Below are 18,561 nucleotides of genomic sequence, written 5' to 3' on the forward strand. Positions count from 1 at the left end.
GGCACCTATAACTGAAATACACAGGGTTAGTGTTCAGGAACAACTCTATAATGATACCCAAATGATGCCTTCAGAATCTATCTCTCTAGCTCTCTGCTTATCTGCCCTGCTTTCTTCTTTGTTGGTTATTATTTTGGACAGGCTCTTCCTATATGGTATCAAAATGTCCACGAGCAGCCTCAGGCTGTCTGGTTGGAAATATAGCAAAAGGAGAATTCCTCCACTCTTCCTCAAGATCAAGGAACTGCATCTCATTGGATCAAACTGAGGCACATGTCCCTTCCTGTATAAAGGATTATTGGCAGGGAGTTAAAATATACTGATAGGTGAGGTCTAGATCATGTGCCCATCCCAAAGCCATTATATCATTATTGTCATCATCATCATCTGTCACAGTTCTGGGGGTTGACTGCACCAGCTAAGCTGTTTTCACTGGGGGTATCACAGTGTAGTTGCATCCAGATGGTGGCTAAGCTGGACTCATTTTGAAGGCTTCCTCCTCACATACCTGCAAGGGAAGATGGCTTGGACACTGGGGCTTCATGGGCATCTCTTTCTGTCTCTAGGTATTCTTTCCTCATAACCTCTCTAGCACAGTGGCTTCAGGGTGAAATAAATTTTCATCAGAAAATAGCCAAGGTTGTTTGTATATTATCTATGGCTGCTACATGCTACAATAGCAGAGCTATGTAGTTGTGACAGAGGCCATGTGGGTATGGACTGTGAAGCTGAAAATATTTACAATGTGGGCGTTTGCAGAAAAAATGCGCTGACCTCTGACCTACACTCAAATGTCAGACAGTGTCATTTCTGCTGCATTCTATTTATTAGAAGTAAATCACGAAGGCCAGTTCATATTCAAGGGGAAAATTTGCGGGTATACTCTAAACCAGGGGTCCCTAACCCCCAGGCCATGGGCCAGTACCAATCTGTGGCCTGTTAGGAACTGGGCCGCACAGCAGGAGGCAAGTGAGCATTACCGCCTGAGCTCTACCTCCTATCAGATCAGCAGGGCATTAGATTCTCATAGGAGCATGAACCCTATTGTGAACTGCACATGCAAGGGATCTAGGTTGCACATTTCTTATGATACTCTAATATTTGATGATCTAAGGTGGAACAGTTTCATCCCAAAACCATCCCCCACCCCCAGCCCATCTGTGGAAAAAGTGCTTTCCATGCAACCAGTCCCTGGTGCCCAAAAAGCTGGGGAGTACTGTTATAAACCACCACAGAGGTGGAGTCACCTAATATATGTGCACTGAGAGGAAAAGGAGAGTGCTGTTGGCTACAGAAGGTGCAAAGATGTTGAAAAGACCAAAACAGGAAAACCACTCTAGGTGAGATAGTGTGTTCTTAGTTCTCCGAGCAGGTTAACTGAGTTAAGTTACAGATGGTGCATTTCTTCTCCAAGCAAGCTATCACCATTTTCCACATCAGGAAAGTAACAGCAGAACTTGCTCCCCTCCAAAATTATCCCTATTGCTCAGGGGCACTTATGTTAAAGTCATTATGACAACTTTTACAATGCTCTAATTGAGCTGCTTAGGCACAGAAGAATTGCTTCTTGCTAAAGGAAAATAGCTGGGAGAATTACAAAAATGGCATATCAGAAAAAATGCAACATATTCTCGGGCTTTTGAAATGTCAGACTTCTGGGCACCAATTTATCTGACTTACATTACAGGGCTACAAATAGTCAGCAACTCTTATTTGGCCATTTTTCACAATAAAAATACATTTCTAAGTGCTATTTTAGCTCAATAATGATTGTACAGATCTACCTATTTTTCATTTGTATATGTATATGTTTGGAGGAGGAGGTGGTTCCCTAAGTAATACCTTGCCCTTGGCAATGTTTGGCAACAAAGGAGAATGTATTATATTAATCAGATTGGACCACTTGCTTAGTTGAAGATTGTAATCTGGATTTTAACAAAATACAAAGCATTCAAATTCTACATGGAAAATTAAGCAGTCACTGAGTTCTTCCTACAAGAATATGTCACTGACATCATCTCTTCAGCTCCAGCATAATGGAGGAGGCTGAAGGCCATTATTATAATCAGGAAGAGATTCATTGTGATTGTATGACTCCCAGAGAGGCAGCTGAAATGGGGGTTGGAAATGCTGAGGAGAGAGGTGGGAGTGGGATGCAACCAATACAGGAGAATAGCAGGCTCCTTTTGACTGGCCATACTTCTCACGTTAGTAGATGCATAGCATCTTAAGAGACAAATACTGGCCAGCAAGGACATTATGAAACACAGGATAGATATTGATGGAAAATGATTTTTTCACCTATATTTCAAGTGCTGGAGTGGAGAGGAGATTATTTTTAAGGGGCAAGGAGGGAGCCTTTATTCTGCAAGCTCATCACCTAATGAGAGAGTTGGGCACATGCACAATTTATTATAATGCAAGGCATCATGTAAAGAGGACCCATCTAAGAGTAGGAATTTAACAAATACAAGTGAGTGAGAGCTAACATTTATTTAGGGTTTGTACATAACAGACAATATAATAAATGATTTACATACATTCCACCCTCACAGTCAATTTATTAATTATTTAATATTATTATACTTACTTTAGATGCAAGGAAATTAAGGCTTCATGAAGCCAAGTAACTTGATCAAGGTTACTCAGTTTGGTTTTGGAATCTAACTTTTGAACTAAGAAAATCTGGTTCCAGAGCCTGCCCTCTTAATTACTATGTATTACAGCCAATGAATAGGTGGGTGGATGGATAAAAGGACTGAAGGATGGATGGATAGATGGACGGAAAGAGAGATGATATAACTAAAATGTTGTGAAAATGTAGGGGAAGGAGTAAGTAAATCTGACTAGCTATTGGATAAGGTTAAACAGAAACGGTTACATTTGACCTGAGTCTTGGATAAGACAGATGTTTCCAAGCGGAGGAGCTGGAGATGGACTTCTCAAGCTGGCAGCAGAGTCTCAACAAAGACACCTGATACCCAAGTCTCCACTAATCTAAAGGGTCCAGTCCTGCAGGACTGGACACAGGGTAACCAGGGCAGTATCCCAGAGAAGAGGCTCTGAGTAATAAAACATGGTGAAGGAATGTCATGTTGACAAGGATAGGCTTTCTTCTGCAGGCAGTAGAAAGCCTTCGAAGATTTTTTTAAATAGCAGATAACAATTATTGAAGACTTAATTTATGCTAGCTACAAAGTGTTAAAATCCTCACAAGAACATTATTGAGCCAGGTGCTATGAATCAATTGCCCAAAGTCATATAATCCAGAACTGTTTGAATCGTAATTTGAACCCAGGTAGCCATCCAGAGTGACAGAGCTAAACAGAGCAAGAGAACAGCATAATTTATCTGTGTTTAAAGAGCTAGTCATAGCAGCAGGGTGGATAAGGATAAAACTAAAGGTAAAGGAACTGATTAGGGCGCGCGCACTTCCTCCTTGCCCCCACCCAGACCCAGAAGGTGGCATCATGGCGGCGCCCCCGCTGGCGCCCCCGCCGCAGCCCGTCACCCACCTCATCTTTGACATGGACGGACTTCTTCTGGATACTGAACGGCTGTATTCAGTGGTGTTTCAAGAAATATGTGATCACTATGACAAGAAATACAGCTGGGATGTAAAGTCCCTGGTTATGGGTAAGAAGGCATTAGAGGCGGCACAGATTATAATAGACGTCTTGCAGCTCCCGATGTCCAAAGAGGAGCTGCTAGAAGAAAGTCGAACGAAGTTAAAGGAAGTGTTCCCCACGGCTGCGCTCATGCCAGGGGCTGAGAAACTCATCATCCACCTGCGGAAACACGGCATCCCCTTTGCGCTGGCCACCAGCTCGGGATCCGCGTCGTTCCAGATGAAGACGAGCCGCCACAAGGAGTTCTTCAGCTTGTTTTCCCACATTGTGCTGGGAGATGATCCCGAAGTGCTGCATGGCAAGCCAGACCCCGACATCTTCCTAGCTTGTGCCAAGAGGTTCTCTCCCCCTCCTGCTATGGAGAAGTGCCTTGTCTTTGAAGATGCTCCCAACGGGGTGGAGGCGGCCCTGGCAGCTGGGATGCAGGTGGTCATGGTTCCCGACGGAAACTTGAGCCAAGACCTGACGACAAAGGCCACCCTGGTGCTGAATTCCCTGCAGAACTTCCAGCCCGAGCTGTTTGGTTTGCCCCCCTATGAGTGAGAGGGAGGGCCTCAGTCTTCCGCCCCCAGCCCACTCTCATGGTCCACACTGCTGGGGGAAAGGGAAAGGAAATCAGCAACTCTTCAATCCCAACCTGCGTCATGATTTTAGCCTCCTGAGATTGGAGTTTCCATTCCATGTTGGTTTGTCCCAGTCTTAACATGTTGATAAAATGTGATTTGACGGTTGAGACAAAAAATACAGTAGAGACAGAAAAGAAGCCCAGAACAAAGATGAAACTTGAATTATCATCTCGGAAATCAAGCTGATGGAGTATGTGATAAAGTGAATGTACACGTATACACACACGCACCTCCATATATACATGTGTGTATCAGTTTGGTAACATGCAGGTAGGCATTACATGCATATGTATGTAGATATATGCATGCATGTATATGTAAAATATATACTTTTCCAAGACAAAATGGCACATCACTTCTCTCTTATTCTAGTTTTTCTGAACACTGGCTGGGAAATGTAAACTGTGTATGCATATAAGTATATGCTTTATGTATGCATATGTATGTAGATATGTTTATATCTATCATCTGCATCAGTCTCCTCAGTGTTGATGTTAATATGCAATGACAACTGATAAAGTGAGATGGTAGTTCTGCCTGGTTTGCAGTCTGAGTGGGAAAGTCCTGTTTTTGGTGAGCACTCCTTGTTAGCTAACATTTAAATTCTTTTTGTGACCTCAGAATGTCTCTGGGTCTTTCCTCATTGACTGACTCTGAGCCACATCATCCATAGTTTATTGTTAGTATGAACACAACTGTAACATTTACCTGGTATCTACATCCTTACCTACATTGGAGAATGTTTTCTACCTCAGAACAACCATTCGTCTCCTTTAAGAACACTGATGGGCTACACTTTTTGGATAGAAATAGAATTTGATTTAAGAATGTATGCTTGGTGAGTCTGAGTGCCCAGGAACACTTCTGGAATAATTGATCAGACATTGAACTTCTGTGATTAATCGCTTTTATAGATTTACTCAGTGTTGAAAATTCGTCTATGATTTGCCAGAGAAAAACGGTGGTAGCCATGGAAATCGAGAGTGAAGGAGCACCGCTCCATTGTGGCTCAGCCCTTCCTAGTGGCCTCTGCCCTTTGATGTCCTTGAGCTACTCTTCAGCTCTGGAAGTTGTGGACAAACCGTAGCAATACATGGGTGCGTGTGGTGGAGTGATTGTCTGTGAATGACAGGCCCTGGCGATTGATTGATGTTGCATCAATTTAGCAAATTCATTTCCTCATTCTTGATGGCCTGAATATATGTCTGCACTTTTAATGCTCCTTTTAATCAGTTGTAACATCTTACCATTTCCCTAACAAATTGAATTAGTTTAATGAAATCTTTTGACACACACACACACACACACACACACACACACACACACACACACACACAAAGAAACTGATTAGAAGGCTATTTATGTTCAGACAAAAGAGGCTGAGGAAATGAGCTAAGGCAGCATTCTCAACCTCGATGCTACTGACATTTTGGGCTGCATAATTCTTTGCTGCAGGGGCTGTCCTGTACATTGCAGGGTGTTTAGCAATATCCTTGGTCCCTACCCAGTAGTTACTAGTAGCATCTGCCTTCAAGTTGTGACAAACAAAAATGTCTCCAGGCATCCCCAAATGTCCCCAGGAGGGCAAACTGGTCCTGGTTGAGATCTAGTGAGTTAAAGTATTTATGGGAGGTTGGAGAATGGGAGATATTTTACCAATAGGATAAATAGGACCAAGTGATCAAAGGGTGAAAGGGCTAAAGATGTCTCCAGATGTATACCATAGCCATGGAAGGCAGTAATATGCCCAGAGGTTCATAAGTCTGGATTCAGCAAACCTGTGTTCAAAATTCAGCTCTCTAACCTGCCACTATGTGAATTTGAGCAAATTTGTCACACTCTCTAGTTCATAAAAGCACAATCCTAATGGCATCTACTTCAAAAGTTGTAGAGATTAAACCTGGACATTATGAGTACGTGCTTAGAAGAGTTTCTATCACTTAGTGAGTGTTCAATAAATGTAACTACTGGCCAGTAAAGGAAATACAGGGGAGCTTTCTTCAACCCTAGTTTGTGGAGCTCATGGTTTTAAAGTTTTTTCGTTAAGTGGGCATGGTAAACTTTATAAAGAATTTTTCATTTGATAGAATATTTTTCAACTCATTAAGGTTAAACTGAAAAAAGACTATATAGCTGAATATTTGGTTTGATACTAATATAGTTTGGCTCTGGGTCCCCACCCAAATCTCATCTTGAATTGTAATCCCCATGTGTGGAGGAAGGGACCTAATGGGAGGTGATTGGATCATGGAGGCAGTTTCCCCCATGCTGTTCTCATGATAGTGGGTGAGTTCCCATGAGATCTGATGGTTGAAAAGTGTTTGGCAGTTCCCCCCTCGCTCGCTGTCTCTTCTGCTGCCATGGAAGACTTGCCTTGCGTCCCCTCTGCCTTCCACCATGATTGTAAGTTTCCTGAGGCGTCCTCAGCCATGTGGAACTGTGAATCAATTAAACCTCCTTTCTTTATAAATTACTCTGTCTCAGTTGGTTCATTATAGCAATGTGAAAATGAACTAATACAGATACCACTTGTGAGAGTCTGGTATGTGTGTGTGTGTGTGTGTGTGTGTTTCTAGAAATACCTGTATGTATGCATATATATATATAAATTAGATGACTGGAATCACACCAAAAGACTAATAACATTATTACTGGTTGGTAAGATTACAGGTAAACTTGGTTTCCTTCTCTGTTTTTCTATTCTGCTTTATATTTTTCTAAAATGAGTATTACTTTTATAAATACAGGACAAAAGCAAATTTTCTCAAGTGTCTTTCTTTAAGATATATTAGTTAATAGCCCACTATGTGCTAGGAAGTATGCTACAAACTAAGAATACAATAATGAGACACCCACCCTCCACACACACATATCCACACACGTCTCTACACACAGAGCAACAAAAAAAGCAACAAAACCACAATAAACCATGTGTACATAACTGAAAATTAGAGATTGGAAAAATCAACTTCAAATTTAATACAGATACTCTAAAAGCAAGGAATCTGGTTTTGGCGGTGCCATCCTAATTAATCATGCATATAAGTCTAGCAGAATATTCAAATAATTTTCTAATTTTACTTTGCAAATGGTTCAGTAGAAAACCCTATCATCTTCTCATTTTTAGGATTTTGCTTCTCTCATTCAGTAATTTTTATTCCAAAGGAAAAATCATACAATTTTCTAAAGTCCCAATCAACCTTGAGTCTGATTAGTAGGGATAGCTCACCTGAAATCTATAATTTTCCACACGAAGAATTTCTGTAACAAAGGCTTTCCTTAACAATGGAAAACAAGAGGTTTTCCATTTCAAAATAAAAATCTTTGCCTCCATGCACATTTAGGAAAATTTAAACAGTATCTATTTTTATAAGCTCCCATAGACTCATGGAAACAGTAAGGTGAGCCTCAGGAAAATCCTCCAACATCCTGACTGTGTGTTTAAGTAAGAAAGAAGTGACCACGTGGGACTTGCTCCAACACTGTGATTCTGACACAAAGTTGTCACTCTCAGTTTCAACTGGTGTCTCTGTGTAGAGTGTAATGGAGATGGTCAACCATGGATGCTCACTCCACCCTCTGTATCTTTTAAAATTAAGTATACACTGAAATGATGGAAAGTATGCAGCTGATGGAATAGGCATTCTGTGTCTGCCCCTTGTCATTCTTTCTCACTGCTATATTTCTAGAATTAGGCTTCATGTTCTGGCATCTTAAATATTTTAATACTTTACTGACCTCCAACATGTTTAGCCATAGGAGGATAGCAGTAAAATAAAATTTTATAGCCAACAAAGTCCTTTATACCTAATGTTTATTGCACATTTTATATTTTGTTTAACAACACATTGTTCCTGGAGGCTGTGAAATACACACGGGTTCCTCAAATTGCAGTGTGCTCACGTTTTTTTCCTTACTGAGGGTAGATTTCATTGTCAAGTTAGAAATAATTCCTGATAATTGGCTAGGGTGGCTGAAATTCTACTGGGAAGGCAGTTATTTCTTCAAAACTATGGAGGAAACCTTAAAGCGCTTCTGTGTTAGGAAAAATACCCTCACTTTAATGTTGGCTTCCAAAATACATACATTCTCCATTCAAAGTGACCATTTTCCATGAACTCCCCAATTTTCCTCAGTATAGGCAGGATTTAATTCCATTTCAAACAACAAAACACAGAAGTCAATTGATAAAATAAGAAGGAGCCCAGTGGATCTTCATGTAGATGATGTTTTATGGTAACAGCTTTCCTGTTGCTTGGCTAGGGTTTGTAAAGATATTGTTTCACAGTACTGACCAAGTTATTGTTTTCTGTAATGATGATTTTTAAGAATAATGAGCACCACCCTTTCATTGCTCTTTTGTTTGGAAAGTTGCCATGGTGGCACCGAATTGATGGAAAAATTTTAACCTGGTACAAGACATTAAAGTAGCTGCCATTTTTCACAGATTGAGATTAAAAAAAACTGTCTTTTTACATGTTTTGCTATAGGGACAAGAAATAGACAACTATAAAATTCTAGCTTTTTCCATCAGGTAAGGTGCAGAGAGAACTGGCATCCTAGAAGAGTGTAACAGAATGGAAACACCATCATACTGGATTGAATTTGCAGCACCCATGCTATTATCCAGATGGCAAATGATTCAGTTGCTCCGCCATTAAAAACTAAATGAATAATAATATAATTAGATTTGATTTCTGAGGTCCTTTCCAGCTCAAATTTTTTATAGGTCTAAACAAAATACATTAACCTGATTTCATCCGAACTATACTATTGTCAAAGAGTCACTGGATCCCATTCATACCTTCTACTAAGATTTATTACACAATTAACATTCACCAAGACCTGAATATCCTGCATTTATCTTCACCATTAACATTTCCCCACAGGATATATTTCAGGATATTCTTGTAAGAAAGGGTTAAAAAGAACACCAACCGCCATACAGAAATAAATCACTGATCTTCTTGGTCCTACTGAGCTCTTGACCTATTTTCTTGCCTGAATTGCCAGAAAAGAAATTCAAAAGCCTGTAACCCTCCTCATACTTAGAAATAGAATCTAAAAATATATAGGTCACATAGAAGTTTCTCGTCACCTCTTATTATCTCCAAGGATGAGATCACTGAATCTTAGAATGGTAGGGGTGTTGGGGGGGTCACCGTTTCTGGATGATGACCTCAGATCTGCAAAACTCTTGGGCCATTGCTGTCAGATACTGAGTTACTGAGTCTTCTATAAGGCCATGTTAAGAACTGAAAGGTATCAAAAAGAGTGGAATTTAGCTCTTGGATTTTTTAATGACTTCTTTCCCCTAAATTCTTGTGGTCAGGAAGTTCATTCAATTGTCTACCTCCTTTGGCTTCAGTATAAATGTATTTTGTGTCCAGTCTGTCTTCTACTGAGATGGAAATAATGCCTCACATGTCTCTTTGAATTTCCCTTCTTACTCTTGAACATGGCTGTTAAGGTGTCCTTCAGCTATCATTACTGTAAGCCCTGTATCTTTTGCAATAAACATAACTACAAACTGCTCTAGGGTCTTCTTAAAGTAATGTGAAATTTTTCCCTTTTTATGCCTGGCATGGGTGATGTTAAAGCAAGTAGCACTGGGATGGAAAGGTAGAAGAGATGTCAAAAGGATACCCTCCATCCTTAATGCTCCCTTGATGGAAGTGACAGCCTTCTTTGTTTTGTTAACCAGTGCATAATTAAAAGTCAATATTCAAGATCATAATAAAAATCTGTGTAACTACTCATGTTGTGAGTCTGCGGTTTGGAAGGAGAATCCATTAAGACACAGCCGTGTATAATTTACAAGAAATCAGCAATAAAATGTTTGCTCTCAACGTTATCTGCCAAATGGTCTGTATATTACCAGAATAAATCCATATTACTTGGAGCCTGTAGATAAACATCCATAGGCAAAGTTCACACTGAGGTTATCTGCCTCCTGCTCTGAACTGGGGAGTGCGATTTAGAGGAGATAAATTGTAGTTTACTTCTCCAAGTCTCAAGTATGTCATGCAGAAATGAGTTTAGTTCCTGAGAGGATATCTGTCATATCCAAATAGGAAAGCATGCCGTTACAGGGTTGTACCCATTTCAAAAAGAATATAGCTTTTGTCCTCACTGGGAAACAAAAGAAAAATTCTTAACAATTAAAAGTCCTGGATGCACTTTCTGTTCACATAAAAAAGAGAGATTTAATTGCTTATAAAACGCTGATTCACTGGCAGTATGGTGATATTTTAAGTCACTGGTGAATTCACGGCTCATGTATGTGGAACTATTTATGTGGCTATACTTTAAGTTTTGAAGGTATTAATTTTTATTAGCTTTTTAATATATTGGAAACAAATCTAATAGTAATAGGCTGGGGCATTGAACCACCCTGAAAGAGAAGTTTAAGACTGTGTCTCCCTAACAAGCCCAAAATGTTTTAGAAGAGAATAAAAGTTGTTGGGCTGATGCTCTCTCATTAGATGAGGCACCTTCATTTCTTCATCCATTACACGAATACTCATTAGGTGCTTCCTGGGTTTTAGAAGTGCAAAAATGAACAACACAAGGACATTTTTTTCAAGAAGCTTGCATCATCTGGGGACATCTAGGAATCAGGGAAGAAAGGCTTCTCAGAGATGCAAGGGCTAAGGGGTGACCTGAAAGACAAATGAGAGTTACCACTCCCTGCCTTTCAATGGCCAGAACCTGCTGCTAGTCTTCGGGAATCCAGCAGGTTTGCCCAGAGGCACTAGGCAGCTATTAACCAATACTAGTCAGTGCGCTGGATGTGAATGCCCATCTCCCTTACCTCAGCTTGGGATAACTCTGAGATGAAATTACACTCAAGTTCCCTTGGGGACTCAAGCTGAAGCCTTCCCTTTATGGGCCTTCTCCTGGGATCAAGATAGCACACTTGGCTGGACTACTCAGGAGGCTGAGACATAGAAAGATGGAAACATAGCAAAATAAAATGAATTTTAAAATTGTACAAAAAAAAGAGAGAGAGAGAGAAAAGAAAGATGACACATTTGCTCAGCTTCCCCCTCTGCCTGTCCTGCTTCCTCCAGGCTCTTACTGGCCTCCCTACAGCGCTTCCTCAAAAAAATCACCTCCAAGTAAATACACCTTTCAGGGAACCCAACTTCAGACACTTTCAAAGAACCTGAAGTTAATTTGGCTAGAACCTGAGGTGCAGGATGGAGAAAAAGTGGGAGATGGATAAAGAATATTTTATTTTTGTCTGTTTGTTCTGGCTGGTAAGTGATCCTAGGGCCGGCTTCATGGCTGGGCAACCTACACAGTCACACAGGGCCCTGCACGCAGAAGCGCACTGCACTTGCTTTAATGCTCTGCTGTTGCTGCCTTGAAAGTCTTAGTTTCTAAACATGGACCCTGTGTTTTCATTTTGCACTGGGCCTTGCAAGTCTAGCCTTGATAAAAAGGCAGTTTTCCAGCCCTTAAAGTGTTAAAATCCTTTTAAAAAAAAAGATTATTCTAAATAAAATGTTTGAATTAGTGATTCTCAGGGCAGTGACTAAATTTTCATTTTGTTCTCACCTGTTCATTTAGGGCCATTTGTACTTCACAGAAGGCCTGTCATATTTTTTGGAAGTCTTTAGAAGTCCTTATGGGGTATTTCAAGTGGGCTCCCAAATAACTGTGATCTACCAGGCTCTGTGGCTATGCTGCCTTGCCAATTGGGACATCAGATTCTATCTAATTTCTCCTCTGAAAGCCAGCATTCTCCATGGCCACCCCACCCATCAAGAAGGCAAAGCTCTCAGTATTCAGTGGCAAAGCAAGAAGAACGCCTGTCCCTCTGCTCAGAACAAAGGCCTGCAGGCAGCTATGTTGGGCCCCAATGTACAACGGCATTTAAAGAGTTTTTTGAGACTGTACCTGAAAATAAAGAGATACATCCAAGGGCCAGACTAGGAATAAATTAGAATATCACTCACTACACCATCCCTTCTCCTCCCTCGACAACCACAGCTTTGTGAAAGGAACATGTACAGAGTGCCTGCTTTCCTTCTGTAAGACGAACTCCCCCTCAGGTGGTTCCTTAGACCCCTCAGGCAGATTTCCCTTAGCCGCCCTCACCAGTTCACCAGAAATTCTCCAGAAATGCCCAAGGCCTAATGGTGAGCAGTGCCTAGGCCCCAGATTAGACCTCAGCCATGGTGGAAGCCACCTAAGATTCCAGTGTCTAGCAAGATCTTGGCCCAAAGTATCAACAGAGAGCTCTTCAGGGTCATTTGTTGGACTTTTGGAAATAAATAAAAGGTGAAGATTACAAAAGTGTTGCATTTCAAACAAACATTTGAAAATCACATTATTTATAACATGTTGAGGTACCTCTAAATTATATCTGTCCTGGAAATAACATGATAGGGTTAAAATGTAATCCCTAGCACCACTGCCCCTTCTCCCAGAATACTGTTGTTTTCTTTATCTGCCTGCCTTTTCCTTTGGCGCTCCCATTCTGACAAGTTGTTGTGAAAAGACACCCTTCTACTTGCCCAATTTAGGACAGTCACATTCAGGTAAACCAAGAGCTTTGGGGTTACGTGCTCAGTCCTGCCAGTTTTACCCTCATTTTCCCTGAATGGCTTTGAGCCCAGGGAATGGAAGAGCTGTCTGCTTCTGGTGTTGACATTCTCTGCAAGCTCCCAGCATTCTCCCGGTGTGCTGTTGCTTCTCTCTCCCAGCCTTCATGCACTGGATTCTGTGCTCAAGTGTGTGCGGTTGGCCTGTTGTCTCCATGTGGGCAATACTAAGCCCGCTCCTGGGGAACTCACCTTCTTCCCTATGGACAGTCTCCCTCCTTGCCTTTTGAGAGCTGCTGACCCTCTGCATGTCTACCAAGTGGCAAATTCTGCCTGGTTCTACAGATCTGTGCATGTTGCTGTGTCCACTCCCTGGAGTGCTCTCCAACTCTTTATTCTTGGCTACCTTTTGCATCCCCTCACCCAGCCACCAGAGTCTCATAGGAACTTCTAGATTTATTCAATATCATGCACAACCCATACAGAAAAAGAAGAGCCGTGTCTCCGACCCCCTTCTTGCCCCTGGATGCCATCCACCATGGCGAGTTCTGCAATCACCTCATGATGTCACAGAGCTTCCTGAGAGGCCTAAACCAACCTAGGCAAGAATATGGGCCCCATCTTTGACTAGGCCTCAATTTCTCCAAATTAACCACTAATTGCTACTTCCAATGATTTACACTAGACTCTAAGATGGTGTTAGAGGAAAGGGAGTAAGAATATTATTTATTTTTTTTTTATTCATTTATTTTTTTAGACAGTCTCACTCTGTGGCCCAGGCTGGAGCACAATAGCACAATCTCAGCTCACTGCAACCTCCGCCTCCTGGTTCAAGCAATTCTCCTGCCTCAGCCCCCTGAGGAGCTGGGACTACAGGAACACACCACCAAGCCTGGCTACTTTTTGCATTTTTAGTAGAGACAGGGTTTCACCATGTTGGCCAGGCTGGTCTTGAATTCCTGGCCTCAAGTGATCAGCCTGCCTTGGCCTCCCAAAGTACTGGGATTACAGGCATGAGCCACCACGCTTGGCCAGGAGTAAGAACATTCTATCTCTTCTTAGTCATTTTGTCTCCTTCCCCACCTCTGTCCTGTAGCAGCAGGATTTTTTGTCCTGTCTGGCAAGGCCTACTTACATCTATTTATGGTAAAACCAGTTTTAGAACTCCAGGGTTTGGTATTGATATGGAAATGGAAACTCTAAAATTTATAAATCTTTGTTCTATCTCAGTAAACTTGACTTTCAAGACTGTTATCTCTCTAGGTTGCTTCCAAAGTGCTCTAAAGATCAGCATGTTAGAAAAATATGTTAGAACGCAAATTCTTGGGCCACAGCCCAGACCCAACACTCAATCAACAATGATATCTTTCTTCTGGGTGATACTTGTCCATTCCTAAACAATGAATGCTATGGATCTGATGGGTGAGGAATCACACAGCAACAAGATTTCCTTAAATGAAAAGTAGGGTGGAGCCAAGATGGCCGAATAGGAACAGTTCCCCTCTACAGCTCCCAGCATGAGCGACGCAGAAGACGGGTGGTTTCTGCATTTCCAACTGAGGTACCGGGTTCACCTCACTGGGGAGTGTCAGACAGTGGGTGCAGGACAGTGGGTGAAGCGCAGCACGCATGAGCTGAAGCAGGGCGAGGTATCGCCTCACCCAGGAAGCGCAAGCGGTCAGGGAATTCCCTTTCCTAGTCAAAGAAAGGGATGACAGACGGCACCTAGAAAATCGGGTCACTCCCACCCTAATACTGTGCTTTTCCAACGGGCTTAACAAACGGCACACCAGGAGATTATATCCCGCAACTGGCTCAGAGGGTCCCACACCCAGGGAGCCTCGCTCAATTGCTAGCACAGCAGTCTGAGATCAAACTGCAAGGCAGCAGCGAGGCTGCAGGAGGGGCGCCCACCATTGCCAAGGCTTGAGTAGGTAAACAAAGAGGCTAGGAAGCTCTAACTGGGTGGAGCCCACCACAGCTCAAGGATGCCTGCCTGCCTCTGTAGGCTTCACCTCTGGGGGCAGGGCATAGACAAACAAAAGGCAGCAGAAAACTCTGCAGACTTAAATGTCCCTGTCTGACACCTTTGAAGAAAGCAGTGGTTCTCCCAGCACACAGCTGGAGATCTGAGAACGGGCAGACTGCCTCCTCAAGTGGGTCCCTGTCCCCCGAGCAGCCTAACTGGGAGGCACCCCCCGGTAGGGGTGGAATGACAGCTCACACAGCCGGGTACTCCTCTGAGACAAAACTTCCAGAGGAATGATCAGGCAGCAGCATTTGCGGTTCACCAATATCCGCTGTTCTGCAGCCACTGCTGCTGATACCCAGGCAAACAGTGTCTGGAGGGGACCCCCAGCAAACTCCAACAGACCTGCAGTGGAGGGTCCTGACTGTTAGAAGGAAAACTAACAAACAGAAAGGACATCCACACCAAAGCCCCATCTGTACGTCACCATCATCAAAGACCAAAGATAGATAAAACCACAAAGATGGGGAAAAAACAGAGCAGAGAAACCGGAAACTAAAATTCAGAGCACCTCTCCTCCTCCAAAGGAATGCAGCTCCTCACCAGCAATGGAACAAAGCTGGACGGAGAATGTCTTTGACGAGTTGAGAGAAGAAGGCTTCAGAAGATCAAACTACACCGAGCTAAAGGAGGAAGTTCGAAGCAATGGCAAAGAAGTAAAAAACCTTGAAAAAAAATTAGACGAATGGCTAACTAGAATAACCAATGCAGAGAAGCCCTTAAAGGACCTGATGGAGTTGAAAACCACAGCACAAGAACTACATGACAAATGCACAAGCCTCAGTAGCCGATGCGATCAACTGGAAGAAAGGGTATCAGTGATGGAAGATGAAATGAATGAAATGAAGCGAGAAGAGAAGTTTAGAGAAAAAAGAATAAAAAGAAATGAACAAAGCCTCCAAGAAATATGGGACTATGTGAAAAGATCAAATCTACATCCGCTTGGTGTACCTGAAAGTGATGGGGAGAATGGAACCAAGTTGGAAAACACTCTGCAGGATATTATCCAGGAAAACTTCCCCAATCTAGCAAGGCAAGCCAACACTCAGATTCAGGAAATGCAGAGAACACCACAAAGATACTCCTCAAGAAGAGCAACTCCAAGACACATAATTGTCAGATTCACCAAAGTTGAAATGAAGGAAAAAATGTTCAGGGCAGCCAGAGAGAAAAGTTGGGTCACCCACAAAGGGAAGCCAATCAGACTAACAGCAGATCACTTGGCAGAAACTCTACGAGCCAGAAGACAGTGGGGGCCGATATTCAACATTCTTAAAGAAAAGAATTTTCAACCCAGAATTTCATATCCAGCCAAACTAAGCTTCATAAGTGAAGGAGAAATAAAATACTTTACAGACAAGCAATGCTGAGAGATTTTGTCACCACCAGGCCTGCCCTAAAACAGCTCCTGAAGGAAGCACTAAACATGGAAAAGAACAACCAGTACCAGCCACTGCAAAAACATGCCACATTGTAAAGACCATCAAGGCTAGGAAGAAACTGCATCAACTAACAAGAAAAATAATCAGCTAACATCATACTGACAGGATCAAATTCACACATAACAATATTAACCTTAAATGTAAATGGGCTAAATGCTCCAATTAAAAGACACAGACTGGCAAATTGGACAAATAGTCAAGACCCATCAGTGTGCTGTACTCAGGAGATCCATCTCACGTGCAGAGACCCACATAGGCTCAAAATAAAGGGATGGAGGAAGATCTACCAAGCAAATGGAAAACAAAAAAAGGCAGGGGTTGCAATCCTAGTCTTCGATAAAACAGACTTTAAACCAACAAAGATCAAAAGAGACAAAGTAGGCCATTACATAATGGTAAAGGGATCAATTCAACAAGAACAGCTGACTATCCTAAATATATATGCACCCAATACAGGAGCACCCAGATTCATAAAGCAAGTCCTGAGTGACCTACAAAGAGACTTAGACTCCCACACAATCATAATGGGAGACTTTAACACCCCACTGTCAACATTAGACAGATCAACGAGACAGAAAATTAACAAGGAGATCCAGGAATTGAACTCAGCTCTGCACCAAGTGGACCTAATAGACATCTACAGAACTCTCCACCCCAAATCAACAGGATATACATTCTTTTCAGCAACACAGCACACCTATTCCAAAATTGACCATATAGTTGGAAGTAAAGCTGTCCTCAGCAAATGTAAAAGAATAGAAACTATAACAAACTGTCTCTCAGACCACAGTGCAATCAAACTAGAACTCAGGATTAAGAAACTCACTCAAAACCGCTCAACTACATGGAAACTGAACAACCTGCTCCTGAATGACTACTGCGTACATAACGAAATGAAGGCAGAAATAAATGAGAACACATGGACACAGGAAGGGGAATATCACACTCTGGGGACTGTTGTGGGGTGGTGGGAAGGGGGAGGGACAGCATTAGGAGATATACCTAATGCTGAATGATGAGTTAATGGGTGCAGCGCACCAACATGGCACATGGATACATATCTAACAAACCTGCACATTGTGCACACATACCCTAAAAGTTAAAGTATAATAATAATAATAATAATAAAAGAATAAATAAATAAAAAAAAACATGTTCTTTGAAACCAACGAGAACAAAGACACAACATACCAGAATCTCTGGGACACATTCAAAGCAGGGTGTAGAGGGAAATTTACAGCACTAAATGCCCACAAGAGAAACCAGGAAAGATCCAAAATTGACACCCTAACATCACAATTAAAAGAACTAGAGAAGCAAGAGCAAACACGTCCAAAAGCTAGCAGAAGGCAAGAAATAACTAAGATCAGAGCAGAACTGAAGGAAAAAGAGACACAAAAAACCCTTCAAAAAATCAATGAATCCAGGAGTTGGTTTTTCGAAAAGATCAACACAATCGATAGACCACTAGCAAGACTAATAAAGAAGAAAAGAGAGAAGAATCAAACAGATGCAATAAAAAATGACAAAGGGGATATCACCATCGATCCCACAGAAATACAAACTACCATCAGAGAATACTATAAACACCTCTACGCAAATAAACTAGAAAATCTAGAAGAAATGGATAAATTCCTCAACACATACACCCTCCCAAGACTAAACCAGGAACAAGGTGAATCTCTGAATACACCAATAACAGACTCTGAAATTGAGGCAATAATTAATAGCTTACCAACCAAAAAAAGTCCAGGACCAGACGGATTCACAGCTGAATTCTACCAGAGGTACAAGGAGAAGCTGGTACCATTCCTTCTGAAACCATTCCAATCAATAGAAAAAGAGGGAATCCTCCCTAACTCATTTTACAAGGCCAGCATCATCCTGATACCAAAGCCTGGCAGAGACACAACAAAAAAAGAATTTCAGACCAATATCCTTGATGAACACTGATGCAAAAATTCTCAATAAAATACTGGCAAACCGAATCCAGCAGCACATCAAAAACCTTATCCACCATGATCAAGTGGGCTTCATCCCTGGGATGCAAGGCTGGTTCAACATACGAAAATCAATAAACGTAATCCAGCATATAAACAGAACCAAACACAAAAACCACATTATTATCTCAATAGATGCACAAAAGACCTTTGACAAAATTCAACAACTCTTCATGCTAAAAACTCAATACATTAGGTACAGATGGGATGTATCTCAAAATAATAAGAGCTATCTATGACAAACCCCTAGCCAATATCATACTGAATGGCCAAAAATTGGAAG

General features: G+C 41.8%; 1 protein-coding gene across 2 annotated transcripts; it reads left to right on the plus strand.

Annotated features, from left to right (window-relative positions):
• Positions 1 to 3,461: 3,461 nt before the first annotated feature.
• On the plus strand, positions 3,462 to 4,281 carry LOC100596611 (pseudouridine-5'-phosphatase). 2 transcript variants are annotated; one of them, XM_012502121.2, is made up of 2 exons: positions 3,462 to 3,636; positions 3,766 to 4,281. In XM_012502121.2, exons 1-2 carry the CDS (start codon positions 3,471 to 3,473, stop codon positions 4,170 to 4,172), a joined length of 573 nt encoding a protein of 190 aa, XP_012357575.2. In that variant the 5' UTR covers positions 3,462 to 3,470; the 3' UTR covers positions 4,173 to 4,281. The 2 variants fall into 2 exon arrangements, with proteins under 2 accessions (XP_012357575.2, XP_012357574.2); XM_012502120.2 differs by having other exon boundaries at positions 3,462 to 4,281.
• The last annotated feature ends 14,280 nt before the right edge of the window (positions 4,282 to 18,561 follow it).

The sequence above is a fragment of the Nomascus leucogenys genome, chromosome 21 (genome assembly GCF_006542625.1).
Source record: "Nomascus leucogenys isolate Asia chromosome 21, Asia_NLE_v1, whole genome shotgun sequence".
Taxonomy (NCBI): Eukaryota; Metazoa; Chordata; class Mammalia; order Primates; family Hylobatidae; genus Nomascus; species Nomascus leucogenys.